Below are 20,005 nucleotides of genomic sequence, written 5' to 3'. Positions count from 1 at the left end.
CCAACAGAGTAGTATGAACAAATGTAAGATTTGACACAATAAATTAAGCAGAAGAAAACGTAAGTACTAAAGTTATGGACCTTGGTCTTAGAGAATATTTTGTAAACTTGACCCTAAAAGCAAGAGAAGCAAAGGCAAAAATAAATGAATGGGACTATATCAAACCAAAAAGCTTCTGCACAGCAAAGGCAACTACAAACAAAAAAAGCAATCAGCTAAATGGGAGAAGGTATTTGCAAACAACAACTGTGACAAGGACTTCATATCCAAAATATATAAAGAACTTACTCAACTCAACATCAATCCTATTAAAATTTGGGTAGAGGACCTCAACAAACACTTCTCCCAAGAAGACATACAAATGGCCAAAAGAAATACGAAAAGATGATCAACTTCACTAGCTATTGAGGAAATGCAAATCAAAAGTACAATGAGATACCACCTCACATCTGTTAGAATGTCTATTATCATCATTAAGACAAAAAATAACTGTTGGAGAGGTTGTGGAGGAAAAGGAACCCTCATTCACTGCTTGTATGAAAATCAGTAAGGAGGTTCCTCCAAAAAGTAAGAATAGAGTTTCCATGTGACTCAGCAACCTTCTTTTGGGTATCTGCCTCCAAAATTTGAAAACATTATTGCAAAAATATATGCACCCCTATGTTCATTGCAGCACTATTACCAGTGGCCAAGACCTGGAGACAAGCCAAGTGTCCTTTCAGAGATGAGTCTATAAGGAAGATGGGGTATGTATATGCAATGGAATACTACTCAGCCATAGGAAAAGATGAAATACTGCCACTTACAACAACACGGATGGACCTTGAAAATATCATGCTAAGGAAAATAAATCAGTCAGAAAAAGCTAAGAACCATGTGATTTTACTCAAATGTGGGACATAAAACTGAAAGTCATAGACACAGAAAATAGTATTGTGGTTACCAGAGGGATGGGAGTTAGGGGAGTAATAAAGGGGTAAAGGGGACTAATCTATGGTGACAGAATATGATTTGACTTTGGGTGGTGAGCACACAATGCAATATACAGATCACGTATCATACAAATGTACACTTGAAACCTGTATAATCTTATCAACCAATGTCTTCCTAATAAGTTCAATATGAAATAAAACAAAGAGAAATACATTAAGTACAGATGCAAGCCAAAAAAACCTTAATGTCACCAATCATCAGGAAAATGCAAATCTAAAGCGTGATTGTGCTCAGAAGCCAGAGGAGTCTGATTTTTAAATAAATATCAACATGTAGTAAATTATTCCATAACCACTTTCTTTATAATTATTGAGTAAATCATCATGTTGCTATCTTGAACCAGGAGATAATTGGAGCATGTTCCCCTTGGGGAAATTCTAGTGATTTTCATCAACAGTTGTATAAAGGAATATAAATAATCTAAATTAATTGTAGTCATAGTGTATCTAAACCTGTCTTTGCTGGTACACAGTTAAGAAGAGAAAATGGTAGGTCATTTGAAAAATATTTTATGAGGAGGAGCCTAAGAATATTGAGAACAAATGTTACAAAATTCCTAGTACTAAGCTCTTTAGTTGTAGCCTATTACATAGGAAAGTAACTACAAGAAAGAAAATATAAACTACTGAATTTATGTTTGTGGAGTTAAGTAAGAGTTTTCCAAATCAAATGTCTGCTTTCATTTTTCTGATGGAAGAAGGAAGGTAAGATTAAAGCAATAACAACAAAGAAAACACTTGACCTATTCAACTGCCTGGGGGGTTTATTTTGCTTTAATCAGGAAGCAATCATCTTTTATTTTGCTAGCTTTGTGATATAGAAGCCACTTTGTTAATGCTATTTCATAATGTTTATCTAGTCCTAATGTTTAAAATTTATCTGACTATTTATCAAGAATCACATTTTATTTCACCGGGAGTGACAGCTGGGGAGGGCCTCTACAGAATGAGGCCATGATACTGTAGCAGACAGAGTAACACTGGGAGTGGGCATGCCCTCTGAGAGATGCAGGATTGATTGCTGGCTCTGGGACTGCTTAGCTGTGAGAGTTGCTGGAAAGTCCACAAAGTCCATTTCTGCTGCGTGTGCCCAGTGCATGTCCGTTACTATTTTGCTCCTCTTGGCCAACTTAGTGTTTCAGTGTTGAGGCAAAGATATTTGGAATTTTCTGCCTTCTTTTAAAACTTTATTTTTAGACTGTTCTATGTATCTATACCTCTGATTCTATTTCGTTTGTTAGTTTATTTTGTTCATTAGATTTCACATATAAGTGAGAATATGGTATTTGTCTTTCACTGACTGGCTTATTTTTTTCGAATAATAATCTCCAGGTCTGTCTGTTTTTTACTTAGCCTATAATCTCCCAAGCTGTCTCAAAAGGTAGGAGTTCCTTTTTTATGGCTGCATAGTATTCGACTGTGTAAAAGCACCACAGTTTTTTATCCACTCATCTACTGATGGTAAGTAAGGCGGTTTCCAGATCTTGGTTATTGTAAATAACACTTATATGAATGTACTGGGTGCATATATACTGTTGAATTGGCATTTTGGTATTCTTAGGATACATTTGCAGAAGTGGGATTGTGGGGTGAAAAGGCAGACTGACAGCAATCAGAGAGGATGGGTGAGGGGATGAAAGAAGGTGAAGGCATTATCCAGACAACATGTATGCACAGCCCATAGACCCAGACAGCAGAGCACTAATGGCCTGAGGGAAAGAGGGGCAAGGGCTGGGTGGAGGTGTCAAAAAGGGGAAAGTAAAGACAACTCTAATAATATAAACTATAAAAAATAAAATACAAAACTGTTTTTCAAGTGGTTTTCATTAATTTTAAAAGCTGATGTTATATTACTAATTCCCTATAAAGCACTTATAACTCTAGGTGCTTTCAATATGTTTTAATATTGACTTAGCTGTACTTAGGACAAATTTTATTTTGGCATCTAGTAAAATTTAGCTGAAGTTTTTAACATTGGAGTCTTTCACTATTGTACTTACCCAGGTGAAATTAAGTGCACAGTAATATAGTAGCAAATGGAATGGTGGTGAGCTGTGTGTGAGTAGAGGGGAAAAAAAATCACAATCAAAATACAATTCATTGGATTTAATCCTGAAAGAATAAAGTTTTAGTGAGGATTATTAATCACAAAACAAATATGTTAAATGTCAACAAAGAATGAAATATCTGATTCAAAGCTCTGGTCACATACTTTTAGATGATTAGTTATAAAATTAGTTTTAGGGCCTAATATTTACCAATGTTTTAAAAAAACTACATCTGATGACAAAACTTCAGTTATTGTGGCATCTTAAATTTATAACCAAAAATTGACACACTTAAAGGGAACTGCTTTATTTATGGTTTTACACATTTAGTCAGTCTGTCTGGCTATATGCCACTATGGCTGCCTGGTCACTCAAACGTATTACTACTTTAAAGAGAAGTAAACTTGGAAGAGAAAGCCTAACCCTAATCGGACACCTGACATTGAATCGTGAACCCGTGAACACACACTTTCAGATCTAAATCCTATGTCATTTGTCTTCAACAGGCGAATCTTTGAATTGATGTCAAGAATTGTATTCAGGCTGATCTTTTTCTCATGACTCTTGATCACATCTTAAAACCTAGATTTCATCATGTTCATCAAAGTGTTATTATTTCTTAATTTGGTTTAATTAATTTGTGGGGATCGTCCTTAAAAATTCTTGCTTCATTCTTTTGGTAGAACCAAGAAGATCTAGTAGAGTTCGAAAATGTTTAGAGATTAGCTCATAAAATATTACAATCCAGGATGCAACTACTCTGTAGAACCAAACTAATTCAGCAATTGCCTCTTTGATATAATTGTCAAGATTCAAGTTTATTAACATATTTTTGTCTTTCAATTTTTACTCCAATATTGGAGAATAAGTAAATATTAATGCTCTCTTTCCTCAGGAGACTAGTTTAGAGCAGATCACTGTACACTATCACTGAAAGCTTTACGATTCTGACTTTCTATCTCAATGCTCTCTACACTGATATACTACCTCATGTGTGTCATTACAAAAGGAAAATTATTTTTTAACCAATCAGTTGGTGTTCAGTGTGATTTAATGAGAAAACAGCTGATACAATACAGTTGTAAATTAATCAGTTGACTTGCTGGTTTTGGAAATGTCATGGATTCACATAGTGACTGGACACCCATCTTTTCCATTTAATTTTAGTGAGTGGCATGAACACTTGACCCACTGTCTTGTCACTGTCTTGTCTGCAACAAGGAAACTTTATGTTGCCAAAACATAAATATGAAGCCATATCTCATGTTCCCTTGCATCACAACATTGAGTCACAATTACACTTACTTTCTTTGTAGTAAATGAATTATAATTGTACGAACTTCTTTATGTTTGAACACAAGGGAGGTTTCAACATGAAGAATGTCACTGAAGTTACTACCTTTGTACTGAAGGGCTTCACAGACAATCTAGAACTGCAGATTGTCTTATTTTTCCTGTTTCTAGCGATTTACCTGTTTACTCTGATGGGAAATTTAGGGCTGATTTTATTGGTCATTGGGGACTCCTGGCTCCACAATCCCATGTACTATTTTCTGAGTGTGTTATCATCTGTGGATGCCTGCTATTCTTCAGTAATTGCTCCAAATATGTTAGTAGACTTTCTGTCACAGAATAAAGTCATTTCATTCCTTGGATGTGCAACACAGATGTTTCTGGCAGTTACTTTTGGGACCACAGAATGCTTCCTCTTGGCTGCAATGGCTTATGATCGCTATGTGGCAATCTACAACCCCCTGCTGTACACAGTCAGCATGTCACCCAGAGTCTATGTACCACTCATCATTGCTTCCTATGTTGGTGGCATTTTGCATGCTTGTGTACACACAGTGGCCACATTTAGCCTATCCTTCTGTGCCTCCAATGAAATCAGACATATCTTTTGTGACGTCCCTCCTCTCCTTGCTATTTCCTGTTCTGACACTCACACAAACCAGCTTCTACTCTTCTACATTGCGGGATTTATTGAAATATCCACTATCCTGATTGTCCTGATCTCCTATGGCTTCATTCTGTTGGCCATTCTGAGGATGCGTTCAGCTGAGGGAAGGAGAAAAGCCTTCTCTACGTGTGGCTCTCACCTAACAGGAGTATCAGCTTTTCATGGGACTGTTCTCTTCATGTATGTGAGACCAAGTTCCAGCTATTCTTTGGACCATGACATGATTGTGTCGATATTTTACACCATCGTGATTCCCATGCTGAATCCCATCATCTACAGTCTGAGGAACAAAGATGTGCATAAGGCAATGAAAAGAGTGTTTGGGAAAAATATGTTTATCAGTAAAGTATCTTCTTATAGTTGAAAACAAATGGAAAGAATTGAGAGTCATTATCTGTGTTCAATATCAAAAAGATATTATGAAAATGTTTCACCTTAGTTTACTAGTGAATTTCTGTTTTCCTGGATGTTTTATAATAAAGATCATAGTCAACCTTCTGCCTATTCTGTCTTTAGTTTTAAAAAAGTTGTTATCTATTTTCTTCTTAACGTCTTCTTGCTGATATATGTATTTACACATATATGTATGTGGATTCTGATCCTGCTTGATATAATAATACCAATGCAAAACACACATACATGTATGTAATCATTACTTTAGGAAGCTGTAAATTGTTTTTTCTCTCCATGTAACATAGAGGCTCTATTAGATGCAACCACAAATACTATTATAATTTTCCCTGACTAGCTCGATCACATACCACCTAGTAAGTAACAACACCACAGCGGACATTAGCCCAGACAGCTTTCCGTGAAACCACTGGCATCTGAGTCACTTCAAAGCTCTCTGCTCCATCCTCACGTCCACGCATTGGCAGCAGTCTGATCACGGTCTGTGTTGTGGGGACCACAGACCGTGTGTTCACATTCCTAGTGTCATTGCCATGCTGTTTGTGACGTGCATTTCTCCACATTTTGTTCCTTCATCCAGACCATAGATATTAAACCCATCTCTCATATCACACAGAAGACAAAGTCGAGGTGTTGGGAACCGCCCTGCTTGGTTTCAGAAGCTATAACCCCCCATGGTTAAGGCTGACTCAGAGACCTTGGGAGCATAAGCCACTAAGGAGACAAAGCTTATCTCCCTGGCAGGGGCACCACCTCTGCCCACTTTACTTCGCCCTGCTTGGCCCCCAGTGCATGACCGGTTAGCCAATGACAGGTAAGATTCCTCAGGCAGGGATGACCTAAGACAGGCTGGCCATGAAAAAGGCCCACAGGGAAGGACTTGGGGGCTATAGAAAAAGGGGGTGATGGACCTTCACCCCTTGGCTTTGACATAGCCTGAGTCCTCATTCTGTCTGCAAGAAGTCTCCTAATCCCTTGGCTGCCTTATTTCCCCTGCCTGACTTAAGCCTGAAACAATGACAGAGGGCAGTACAGTCCTGTGCTGGAAAGGGCAGATTCCCCAGGGTGATCAGGCCTAAGAAAGAATGCATAAAACCCTGTGAAACCTGCTTTGCTAATACCCTCAGTTTAAATGATAAGGGTCCAGGCCTGAAATGAGTTTGTTTCCCAAAATCTTATAGCCCTTTAGCTAACTGACCCTGACTCAGAATAAGCCCTCAGAGTTCTTTGTTTGTTATCTATTGTTTGATCCTTACTGCCTATGATTGACGAGCTTTATCTGTATTCCTGTGCAAATTGAACCCAATAAAAGCCCGTTGAGGAAAAGGCTCTTGGCCCTTCTCCTTTGAGAAATCGGCCACCTTTCCTCCCCAGGCAGATCATGTCTTGGTAGACTTATTTTCATCTGTGGTGGCCGGGGGCGGGGGGGCCGGCGAGTGGAGCCCCCCATTCTAGGCATTAACATTCATCAAGATCATACTAAAATTCAAAAATGACAAAAGAAAAGCATAATTCAGAGGAAGGTGCAACTTGCTGGCAGATTGGGTGTCTTCAGAACTAAGTCCCAGCCCATATTCGTGGGATTCCTTACAGGCCTGGTTCTGACTCAAGTTTCAGCTCTCCCTTTATTGACCTCTGTCCCTCTGTAGTGTCCTTGCACCTGCCACGATTGGCCCAGGCTCAAAAACCAGCACACAAAGTGAGTCTTTCCTATGCTCACATTTAGCCCAGCCTCCAACAGGCCTCATTTTCATTGCAAAAGTATGTCTACATAAAAGAAAAAATTTAAGTTGTAGCGTTCTCCCATCCTTCCTGCCTTTATACAAGTTTTGTATCTATTTTTACTTATTATTTTATTAAAACATTCTCTTCATAAAGCGGTGTCCTTTTTGAAAAATTAAGCCAGATAATCTCCTTAGAATTAAAGTCCAACCTAAGAATATTTCCCTACAGTCCGATAATTATGTTTAAATAACACCTCAACAATTATGCAGAAAAGTATGTTCTCATTTATTGTCTCCTCTTTAAAAGGCTCACCCCGCCATGCACCCCTCCTTAAATGTCAAAACTAAACCATAGTCACTGATATTCATCATCCTCATAAATCCAAAGCTAGCAGGTGATAAAGAAGACTGACTCTGTGTGTGTGTGTGTGTGTGTGTGTGTGAGAGAGAGAGAGAGAGATTTCGTATTGAAAGCATCCTTAAACACAGCTAAAATCACAAAGATGGATAAATTTTTGCTTTACAACTTTAAAAGTCTGAATAAAAAAAGTAATCACAAATACAGTAAAAGAATTAGCCATAGAGAATAGAAAATAGATACAAGTACTCTTCTGTTAAATTAAAAAATATGTTAAAACTTTATAGAACTATCGGTAAAGAGTGCTCAAAGACCATTCACAAATGGAGCAACCTGTAGACCAATGAATATATTTAACATTAATAATTATTTGGAAAGCATGAGTGTAAAATGATGTAAAACACTGCTACACTTGTACTATTGGCAAAAATTGAAAAGTCTGGAACTATCAAGTAAGGCGTAAAAATATGTAAACTTTATTGTTGTTTCTTACAGAGAAGATTTAGAAGCAACTAAAATGCCCATCTACTGTGCATGAACCAAATCCATAGAAATCAGAATAATTAAATCTGAAAATAGGATGACTGAGAAATATACATACCAAGCACAAACTGATGTAAACATTTTAAGGCCACTTACATACACATACAAGCACACCATATAATGTATACACATGTATTATGTGTATATTATATAAGGTGATTATAGAATGTGTGTATATTATATAAGGGGATTATACACATTATATCGTGGGCTTATAGGTGGGTATATGTATAATTGTATCCAAGAATATACAAGTAAACACACTTAATTTTTAAAAATACGTATATTCCTTAGGACATTATAGTAGGTGAAATAAGCTAGTCGCAGAAATTCAAATACTGCATGATACCTTTTACATGAGGCATCTGAAATAGTCAAACACATAGACATGGAGAGTAGGATGGCAGTTGCCAGGGAGTGAGGAAGGAGAAATGAGTGTTGCTATTCAATCAGCATAAAGTTTCAGTTGTGAAAGAGCTATCTCCACATTGCATGCTGGACTATGTGTACAACACTGTGCCTGTAGTTCACATTGATGTATTCGATACTTAAAAATTTGCTAAGAGGGTAGATGTCATGTTGAGTGCTCGTGCCACAATAACACTAAATAAAAATATCTGGAAACAGAAAAAGGTTGAAAGTGTTAACAGCTGTTGCCTCTAGATGGCTGGGAGAGAATGGAAATGAGAGAGGTTGGATCAATGGAAATTTAGCTTATGTGTAATTGTGTATCACTTTAAAATTTTGAACATTACAAGATAAAAATATTGTTTAACATGGGTGATAAAAACATGATATTTATAAGGTTATTTTTCTGTGTATTTGTGTGTGTGTGTGCATACAGACATGTGTGTGTTTCTTCCAAACATACTTTGGAAGGTGAATCTTGTGACCCGATGATAGTAGTACGAGAGTTTTGTCTGCTTGACCAAGGTAAAGTTATTGAGTAGCCTAACCAAGACTTAGGAAATGGAAAATAAACAGTAAGATTTAAATGGGAGGTGAAGTTGTAAAATGAAGCATCGGTAACAACAGAAAGCACAAAAGATATAGATTTTAAAATCTTTACAATGTTACAGAAATGCTAAATAGATGGGGAGTTGGCAGAGCTGATGAGGAATGAAAGTCATGCTGACTGAGAATAGAGCACACTGTGTCTGTGGTCACACGAAAGGCAATATCCAATGCGCATTAGAGAGGAAGCCACCATACAACCTTCGTGCTGCCATTGGAGCCTGAAAAGAACCCCAGTTTAAATGTATCATATGATAACTTGAAGTCGGTAAAAATCTTCATCATGTCCTCTTTATCGGTCACAATTTGTCTATTCCTTTATTAATTCTAAAGCTTAGAATGTGCCATAATCTTCTTCAATATACCAGGCTGAAGAAAGAACAATTGTGTCCTGCCCTAAAGAACAGAATATTCTAGAGAATGATATGCATGATGTCACTGTTCCTTTACCAAAGTTAAAATTATATGAAAGGTAGATTATGGCTCCGAAAACAAAACAACTCAATATTTATCTCACAGTTTTAAGAAGGTTATTGTATTTATTCATTCACTTATTCATCACTTCATTAGTCAGTGTTTTGAAATATCTTTTGAACATATACTTTTTCTCAGTATTATTTTAGCAGCTGTTATTACAAAGGCCAACTATTTAGACTTATGGGCTACAAAATTTCACACAAGAACATAAAAATATTATAATATTTAATTATAACATCTATATGTGCTTGACAAATGATGTCTGGATTATATAAAAAACATTTTCCTTTTGAACAATTTAATCAAAAACTAGAAATAGGACCAGGTTCCTGACGGGTGCCTTACTGATTTCAATAAAACATTATGTTCACTCTTCTTATAAACAGTCACATTTTTAATTTATGTTTTATACCATGTGGTATTTATGGCAACTACGCCAGGGCTTGTTTTTGACTCAAGAATAAAGGCTTTGCATTCAGTCTACTCCCAAACATTTACATTATAATTGAACTCTGGGATTAGAATGCTGTATTTTCTAACTGTTGAATTTTTTTTCACCTCAAGGGCCAGCAACAATTTCCAAAGATAGGGGTGCAATTCAAAACAAAGGGTGGGATCATTACGTGTGATTATTATTTAATATGACTATCTAAGTCCCTAGGCTATCTCCACATTTTTTATTCTTTGGGTGAGAGTTTTGCACAGAGGCCTGATTAGTGAGCATTGTACTTGTCTTTCTTTCCACGGGGAATCAGAACTTTATCTGGGAATTGTGGGTCTCATGTTTGGGGATTGGAGCCCTATACAAACATACTTCAGTGTGTAGATCTGCAGGGACCTCAGACACTGGCAAAACCCGTTAGCATGCTTCCTGCAACAACCTTACAAGGGGGTCTCAGCAATCTCTGTATATAGGTAGGTTAAACTAATACCTTTCTTGTTACTAATTCTGGATGTGTGGAGCAAGCATCTTGGAAATTTATTCATTCAAATCAGACGCAGGACTGAAATGATCCCTGCTCTGTTCTCTTGTCTCATCTCTGCCCACTGAGTGCCAAGTGGAAGTGATGGTAATAGACTTGCAAAATAGTGTCCAGCATCCCTACTGATAAATCAGACTGCTTGAGCATTTATACAGAATGACGAGTAGTCATTACAGACAGTATATTTCACCTTAATATAATAAGGAATTTTTTACCTTTGAATTGGCAGACTTGATGGACATTTTAGAGGGTACTCTACACTAGATACCAGTGTCTTTGTAATAAGTCTTCAAGGAAGACCAACTCAATTACTTAACATTAGTGAAATGTCAAGTCTCCCTTTCCTGCTTTTTGCATAGCCCAGGGCGATAAACCTTAGGTGGAAAGATTCCCTGATGTTCCCAGTCTCTTTTTTGCTGGTGAACACAGAGAGCTCACATCAGGGTGCAGTGTTTTGAAATCATACCAGAAGCTGTTTAAAATTAATTTGCACTATCATTTATTATTACAATTATAAGATAAAATGATGAAAATTAGGTACATTTTAATTTTTTTATTTGCCAAGAATGTATTGTCTTGGTAGACCCATAAAATATATATATATTAAAAACAAAATAGAAAATAACTACTTGTAAAGAAGTAAAATTTCTCTTTTCAGGAACAATGCTGTATCAAACAAGGTTCTGAAGAAATGGAGAAAACTGAGGCTGTCCCAGAGAGACTCTACTCCAATGGCATATGCTTATCGAAATAAGGAACAGCCCTGTGTAGCTTTGCCTTCGGTTATATTGCAGAAGAGGAAATACATAGCAGGTAGGACATACACATATATTCTCCTTTCCAAAGGCTAATTGCACAAATTCTTAGTATGTAATCAATCATTGCTATTGTTGATGGACTTCTTTGTTTTCGATAAATTAAGGGTAAGTTTACTGAATATATTATCTCAGAGTAAAATATGCACTGAGTTGCTTGACTTGTAGCAAAAAAGTAGATTATTGTTTGAAGATTTTATTTATTTATTTTTAGAAAGAGGGGAAGGGAGGAAGAAAGAGAGGGAGAGAGGCATCAATGTACCATCAATTGGTTACCTCTCGCACACCACTAACTGGGGACCTGGCCCACAACACAGGCATGTGTCCTCACTGGGAATACAACTGCTGACCTTTCAGCTCACAGACCAGCATTCAGTCTACTGAGCCACGCACACCAGCCAGGGCGCAGACGAAACATTTTGACCAGGGAGTGTTGCCACAGTGTTTTCCAGCAGAAGCTTACCTGTGCAATGCTTTCTGCATGCAGGAGTAGGAGTCGAGATGTGGGATTGCTAGTGCAACAGCATCAGATTAGCTCATTAGATGCACAGCTGAGGGATGGGAGTCAGCATCTTTAAAACAAACAAACACCACGGTTTTAAGAGAATGAGGTTGTCAGAGAGCACAGCCTGATCTGCTTGTTCAATACATAGCTGGATATCTTGTGTCCCAGTTTCTTCAATATGCAAAAGTATAATTCACTTGCTATTTCTATGTTAATTAGAAAAGCCCTCAGTAAGGTAGAATGAGTTCCCAGGGCTGAAATGAAAAACCACACTTTAAAAGTCATTCAAAACATGTCAATAACACTACTAGTGCTACCAATTAATTTGCATTCATTGTTACTGGGAGCTGTGCTACCTAACCTGTTTATGTTCATCATCTCATGTAATTCACGTAGTACAAGAATAGAAATACTTGAAAAAAACCACACAGCTAACAATTACAGACCCAGCAGGCAGCCAACCAACTCACCAACCAAAAAAACAAACAAAACACATTAAAGGAAAACCGTAAAACCCTACAATTAACCAGAGACTTATACAGACTCGTTGTTTAACTTAATCCTATTGAACTTCAATAATACTTCTATTAGACATAGAAATATTTACCTCTGTGTTCTAGGACTCTCCTGCAGAGTAAGGAGATCACTGTTGCAGAATGCCTGGCACAGCTCTGGGTACTGAGTAGGTGCACACTAAAGAATGCCAGTTCTCTCCCACATTAATTCTCTATCCAGCTAGAACAGACTGATCAAGCTTTAACAAATCAAAACTGTAAGTAATAACAAAAAATCAAAACATGCTTTAAACAATTTAAAGAAAAGAAATATAAGCTGAAAAGGAAAGGAAAGGCTCCCAGAACCAGTGGAGAAAAGACTGAACAACCAGAAGTCAGAGTGATAGGATGGAACTGGCTTATTTGGTAAAAGAAGGAAGTGTGGATCAGTGAAGAGCACACAGCTTCTGACTGATGCTGAGAAGAAGCAGTATTGAGGTGTAGTCTGTCTGTGGGCAGTGAAGCAGAGCAGTGCAGTGGAAATTGATAAGGAAAAACCCATAGAACTATTGAAATTTCCAAGGATGGTGAAGACAAGATATGGCTTGGAGAGGAGGCCTGTGGCAGCTAAGGAAAAATAACTGGAAGTCACTCTGGCTCACGTGGTTCTTATAGGTAACTCTGTTTTATCATTGGAAACACAAACACACACGCTCAGAGATATGTGTGCACAAGTAAATATACATAGGAATGTATATATATTCAAGAAATAACAAATACTAATATAACTAATATATGCATGTCAATATAATACATGTAATGAATTAGTGTGCATTCACCCAATACAAACTATAGCCAGCAGTGAAGAATAAATCAGTACCTTACTCAAACAGTTCTAAGATTCTGAAATTGGTCTCTGGTGAGTTTGTATTTCAGGATTTTATGAAAAGATTGAGAGAAAAAAAGATGTGAACCAAAAAAAATTGATCAATACACAGACGGTGTGTGACAGAATCATACACTTGAAACATATATAATTTTATTAACCAATGTCACTCCAATCAATTTAATAAAAATTTTATAAAAATAAATAGAAAGCAATGACAAACAATAAAAAATAAACAAATACACTGATTTTAAATGAACCTTTTAACAATGTGGCATCAAACAGAGAAAACATCTTGTTGTCTATTCATCTCTTTTCATTGTCCCCATGATTTGATGGAAGCCAGAAAATCAATGGCACCAGGGAATCTCTCGCAGGTGACCGAGTTCATTCTCATGGGCATTTCAGACCGCCCGGAGCTCCAGATCCCACTCTTCTTTGTTTTCCTGGTCATCTATGGGCTGACCGTGGCAGGGAACCTGGGCATCATCACCCTCACCAGTGTTGACTCTCAACTTCAGACCCCCATGTACTTCTTCCTCCGGCAATTGGCTGTGGTCAATCTTGGCAACTCTACTGTCATTGCCCCTAAAATGCTGGTTAACTTCTTGGTTTCCAAGAAAACCATCTCCTACTATGGGTGTGCAGTGCAACTGGGTGGATTTGTACATTTTATCGTGGCTGAGGTTTTCACGCTTGCTGCAATGGCCTATGACCGCTACGTGGCCGTGTGCGACCCCCTGCACTATATGGTGGTGGTGTCTCCACAGATCTGCCTTCTGCTGGTGTTCCTCATACACTTCTACAGCCTGACCATAGCATTGACTATGTCTTCCAGCGTGTTCTCTGTGTCCTACTGCTCCTCCAACGTGATCAACCATTTTTACTGTGATAATGTCCCTTTATTAGCATTGTCGTGTTCTGATACCTATGTTCCAGAAACTGCTGCTTTTTCCTTTTCGGGCATCAATTTGATTTTCTCAATGATTATTGTTCTGATATCCTACTTTAACATCATCCTTGCCATCTTGAGGATTCATTCCTCAGAAGGGCGACACAAAGCCTTTTCCACCTGTGCTTCTCACCTGATGGCCGTCACTGTGTTCTATGGGACTCTTCTCTTCATGTACTTGCAGCCAAGGACCAACCACTCCCTAGATACTGATAAAATGGCCTCAGTCTTCTATACCCTCATGATACCAATGCTGAATCCCCTCATTTATAGCCTAAGGAACAAGGATGTGAAGGATGCATTGAAGAGGTTCCTGCATAACCCATTTCAATCACTAAAACTAACATAAATGCAAAACTATCTTCATGAAGGGTTTTCTTTCTTTGGCCTCTGACAATCCTGCTGTGAAGAAGTAACAAATAGTTTAAAAGTCCATGAATTTCAATGGGAAAATCGTAATCCTTTTTATCCCAATCTCAAATACTCAACTTCTCCTTTAAAAAATGCATTAGTTGACCCCAGAAAACACAGTTATGTAAGTAATAAGCAATAATATTAAAATAAACACATTTTAAAATACAGTTAAACTTATTCCAAGGTTTTTATAATTTCTAAACAGGAAGAGCAAGCCTGATAGCTGGTGGTGAAGGCACATGTGGGGCACTTCTTGGAAAGTGGTCCAGTGAGATCATCTTTCCTGCCACAGATAACTTTTTTTTGTTCAGCTACTAAAGATTTATTATTTTTATAGCATTGTTTCTATCAATTTCTGAACCTGTTGCAACCATTTTTGTCTTCAGCTTGAAAGATTCATATCACACAGAAAAAATGAACCTTCAAAACAAAATGAAAACTGAACAAAAACGTTTTGGTAGACATGAAAATAAGAAACAGGACATTTGGCTAAACAAGTGAAAAAATATGTAAAAGGGGATTTTACCTTTTTATGCCTTTCACTTTATCCCTTTCACTTGCTGCATGTACATGAAAGCAAAGCATTGCTATTTATTCAAAAATGACATATATTCAATTTTTCCATATTATAGTCTTATACTACACACTGTTGGGTTCTGTTGACTTTTTTAGACAGTCTTAACAATAAACTCTTCTTATACCAATTTTATTGCTGTATCTTGGAATGAAATGTTATTAAACAAACAGAGAAAAAAAGTCATCCTCAAAGTGACACCAATTCTTAAGGGCACCCATCACCTCCACCCCTGCCCCCATATCGACACTCATTACCTGCCCCATCTCTGTACCTGCAAAACATCACTAACATTTAGTAAAGAGAGTGGGCATGACATGCAAGTCAAGATAATAGAATTTGGACCAGTTCAGATCCTTTTTCAATTCAAAAGTAAAACTGAGAAACTTTAAGGTTTTCCATGGAGATTTTCTGGCCCTTTATGTTGTGGATGAATTTGGTTGGAACCCTGATGCTCTCACCAGAAGTCCATAGGACTTCATACTGGTTGTCCAGTTGTCCTGATTCACATTGATCATGGCTGCTTTCTGAAGGGTGGGTCCACGAGAATGAAAAAGTCCTTCCAAAGAAATCCTTTGAAAATGGAGTAAACTCACTGCAGATACAGTGGAAGGAGGCCAGACAGAGGTCATGGTACAGCATTGGGCCTCCTTCTCAGAGAAACTGAACTGCTGAATTTCCCAGTTGCCTGTCCACGTTCCCCAGCCTTACAGAGGAACCATTGTGCTGGCTCCTCTCTCTTACTCCTCCTTCTTATGCCTCCTTTCCTTTTTTCGCTGTATTTCAATTACAGCATAAATTTTGTCTATCCTTCTTATAAACAGAGCTATTACTTTTTGAAGCTTGAGATCCACCTGTAAATTATACCCCCAGTTGTCACCTTCCATTCCAAGTTTCTCTACAGGATTGGTTTTATTATTTCAGTACTTATAAAGGCATTTGTTTAAAGAACCACCATTGTCTATGTTGGAGCAATTTTATTGAAAAAGGAACTTTGAAAATAAAGTCTTTATTTTATCCCACAAAATGTACATGAATTGCGGTTAACAAAAATATCCAACTAAATACGAAAACATGTACTTTTAAATAAGTATCAGAATTTATAATCCTTATTAAGTGATTCTAACCACAATAGCATTTTGAGCTAAAATGGTCAGGGGGGGTTACAAATACTAAAAAAAAAAAGCACTTCAGAAAATGTATCTGTCGAAGATCCAATAGAATATATCACTGAATGATAAAGGTTATTCATGTTTCCACAATCATAAAACATGATTATTTTCAGAAATGGACTCATGATATTATATTAATTTCAACCCCTTTATAAAATAAGGTGAGTAGGAAACTTTACTTTTAAGATGTGGATGCTTAAAATATTGCTGCTTAATCACTGAATAATCAAAATAGCTGCAAATACTTCCTTGGTTGTGGTGGCATCTTCGCTTCTGTTGAAATCATTCTTCTCGTAGCTAATGCAAGGACGAGGACCAATAGTGCAGCGTGGGGCCCAGGAGGAAAGGTAGAAAGATCCGGCGGTGAGCCAGCCCGCCTGTGCGACTGGGCGCCAGTGCTCTGCGTCACTTCAGTAACTCCTTCCCCCGCAGTATCCCAGACGCCAGTCTTATCACTGTTGTGAACATTCAAATATTAAAACCATACTAAAGTTATGTTTTATTTTTCTCTCAACTTTTTTGTTAACACAGATTGTGCTTAGTGCACCTTCGACTTGAAATCCAAAACTTTATTTGGATTATTTTTTAAAACTATGTATTAACACAAGTAGGAGAATTTTAGTTTTAAAGCTGAAATTGTTCCTATAATTATATCTGATTTAATTATTTATTGCAATCCCTTACAAGCAGTACATATTCATAAGTGTCCACAGCATGAAATTCTAGGATATTGATTGTGGAATGTATATTGATAAAAGAAATCTTGAAATAGATCTGTCTTTGTTTAAGTAAGTTAAATGTGCTTATCTTTTTCCAAATCAGGCACCCATTTCAAGAAAGATTCATTTATGGATCAGTGGAGATCATGTATACAATGTTGCTAATTGTGGTGATACATGCAGAAATCAAGAGCTGGTCACTTACTAAGTGCCTATTACCATTTAAACAAACAGACAACAAAGTGGTAAAGGTGGGGGGATGGGGTGCTGGGTGGTGAGCAAGGAGGGGGAAATGAGGGACATCTGTAATAGTGTCCACAACAAAAAATATATTAAAGAGGTCTGACCCAGATTATAGTAATTTTATAAAACAGAAGTGAGTCAAATATTATAAATATTTATGTAGTAAATGAATGTAGTTAAAAATATATATAGTTGAGTGAGAACTTTTAAATACAAAATGAATTATATAATAACATATGTGCACATTAAATATACATTATATTGACATTAGAAAGCTGTTCTTCTTTTAAGGACCTATTTCAATTTCTACAGAGAAAGTTCTGTGTGGGGAAGGGAAATTGAAGTTAGGAAATGAAAACTATGATGATTATGGCTATGGAATTAGGGTACATTAGCTCAATGTAGTCCTTTACATTAAAAAAATAAAAGAGTTACACACATATTCTTAAATTTTATTTTTTCTGAATCTTTAAAACACTATAGGACACATTTAAAGAGTTTTGTCTTCATCCTCAGACATAAAACTTGGAAGAATTCATTATGGAAAATGCTAAATGTTGAAGTAATTTGTAGTATACTTACACCCATATATTTGAATGGATAAAGTAAAAAAGATAATAACAAAGGAAAACAGGTAAATTAGGTAAGAGACCATTTCTTCATTAAAAAATATAAGGTACCCAGGATAATTAACAAAGACCGTGGCAAAATGTCCTATTCTCTGATGCTTTGGCAATAACCAAGAAATTGCAATCAGGCTCCCAGAAAGTGTCTCACAGGGGAGAGACACTCATAAATTCTGATTTCAGTTATGTTTGTAATCGCATGGGGAAACAAGAACTCATTCTCCATTTTAGGTAAGTAGATGGTACTTATTACCTAATTAGATGAGCTCCAGTGATGATTTGAGATGCCTGTCTTTAATTTAAATTTTAGAGATGAGTGTAATCACCACTGCCAGATTCAATACATTATACCATAAATATCAATACCTTCTTTTTGTAACTATGTTTTCTGGAGTACTTATATGTTTGTACCCCTGTATGATATTCTCTGATGCTAGTAAGGGCCCTCATTTTTTTCTGTATTCCCTTTATCCCCATCCCCCACCACCCTGCAGCATTCCCCACAACCTAGTTCATGTCCATGGGTTGTATATTTAAGTTCTTTGGCTTCTCCATTTCCTATACTATTCTTAACCATCCCCCATCTATTTTGTTTTTTAAACCCTCACTTGAGGATATATTTTTATTGATTTTTATTGATTTTAGAAAGAGAGGAAGGAACAAAGAAAAAAATACTGATGTGAGAAGCAGACATAGATTGGTGGCTCCCCTACCCGCACCCCCGTGCCCCATACACCCCTTGACCTGTACCAAACCCACACCTAGCTATGTGCACTGACTGGGAATTGAATCTGCAGCCTTTAGGTGTATGGGGTGATGCTCCAACCAACTGAGCCACCTGGCCAGGGCAAGGCATCCTCATTCTTTTTGTTACGACTTCTACATTTAGACTGTGATTCTAAACCATAAACCTTTTTTTTTTCATTTTATTAAATTGATTGGGTGGCATTGGTTAATTGGACCATATATGTTTCAAATATATATTTCTATGATACATGCTCTGTATATTGCATTGTAAATTCACCACCCAAAGTTGAGCCATCTTCTGTTACCATTTATTTGGCCTCTTTCACCCTTTACAACCTCCCCCAGTCCCTTTTCTCTGGTAACCACCACACCGTTGTCTGTGTCTATGAGTTTCAGTTTTACATCCCGTATAAGGGTGAATCATGTGGTTGGGGTAGGGGTACAGGTAAGGTTAGGGTTAGGGTTAGGGTTACGGTTAGGAGGAGGAGGAAGAGAAATGAGTAAAATGCAATGCTAAGTGGAAAACAGCAGACTTTCCCAAAATTATACTGATATTGGGAAAAATATAAATGATATTGAGCTGTGCCATATGGGTACTTTATGTAAGTTATACACTTTGTTTAGAATGTGTGGTAGAGTTTTTAAAAAGTAGTGCCTGTATGTAAGAATGCAAGGTTGATGGTTAATTTTACAGTTGAAAACCAATTACATAAGTTAAATCAATAACAATATCATTAGTTAAAAGAAAAATAAAATAGTTCTGTGATAAATTGTATACAAAATAAATTTAGAAAAATCAAATTTATTTCTACATCACATCCAGAAAAATTTTAAAAATAAAATTAAAGATAATACTTATGAAACCATTAAAAAATAAACCTAATTTAGGAATAAATTCATTTTAAAAAATGTAAGACCTCAGTAATAATTTGAATAAAAATTTAATACAGTATTTAAAAGAGATATATCAAAGAAAATTTATACCAAATTTGTCCACAGAATGAAAGACATAATTTTGTAACAAAGTCAAATATCTTTAGATTGATCTAAAAGTTCAATATAATGCCAACATAAATCCTTTCTACTTAATTTATTCCCATCTTCCCTTCTCCCCTCTGTACCTTCTTCCCTCCCTCTTTCTCTTTTTCTCCTTCCTTCCTTCTTTCCTCCTTTCTTTTACTTCTTACTTCTTCCTTTTAGAACTTTGGAAGCTAATTATATAATTTATTCAGACAGGCAAAACACCTAAAAACAGCAGAGATGATCTTGAAGTAAGAGAATAAAGTTGCAGGAGTTACAGAACCAGATGTAGCTATTAGCTATAGCAGTTTTTAAAAAACACAAGATT

The 20,005-nt window shown here is 36.7% G+C and overlaps 2 protein-coding genes across 4 annotated transcripts; both read left to right on the top strand.

The window, feature by feature from the left end:
• Positions 1–1,035: 1,035 nt before the first annotated feature.
• LOC112306645 (olfactory receptor 5T7) lies at positions 1,036–5,384 on the top strand. Of its 2 annotated transcripts, XM_071221619.1 has the most exons (2): positions 1,036–1,053; positions 4,420–5,384. In XM_071221619.1, the coding sequence occupies exons 1-2, from the start codon at positions 1,036–1,038 to the stop codon at positions 5,362–5,364; spliced, it is 963 nt and encodes a 320-aa protein (XP_071077720.1). In that variant the 3' UTR covers positions 5,365–5,384. The 2 variants fall into 2 exon arrangements, with proteins under 2 accessions (XP_071077720.1, XP_024418362.2); XM_024562594.2 differs by lacking the exon at positions 1,036–1,053 and having other exon boundaries at positions 4,414–5,384.
• Positions 5,385–10,395: 5,011 nt separating this feature from the next.
• LOC112319927 (olfactory receptor 8J2) lies at positions 10,396–15,446 on the top strand. 2 transcript variants are annotated; one of them, XM_045185314.2, is made up of 3 exons: positions 10,396–10,442; positions 11,169–11,323; positions 13,553–15,446. In XM_045185314.2, the coding sequence occupies exons 2-3, from the start codon at positions 11,242–11,244 to the stop codon at positions 14,509–14,511; spliced, it is 1,041 nt and encodes a 346-aa protein (XP_045041249.2). In that variant the 5' UTR covers positions 10,396–10,442; positions 11,169–11,241; the 3' UTR covers positions 14,512–15,446. The 2 variants fall into 2 exon arrangements, with proteins under 2 accessions (XP_045041249.2, XP_045041250.2); XM_045185315.2 differs by lacking the exon at positions 10,396–10,442 and having other exon boundaries at positions 11,237–11,323; positions 13,557–15,446.
• The last annotated feature ends 4,559 nt before the right edge of the window (positions 15,447–20,005 follow it).

Source organism: Desmodus rotundus, chromosome 5, assembly GCF_022682495.2.
Source record: "Desmodus rotundus isolate HL8 chromosome 5, HLdesRot8A.1, whole genome shotgun sequence".
Lineage (NCBI taxonomy): Eukaryota > Metazoa > Chordata > Mammalia > Chiroptera > Phyllostomidae > Desmodus > Desmodus rotundus.
This window is presented reverse-complemented; position numbering and strand designations above follow the sequence as displayed.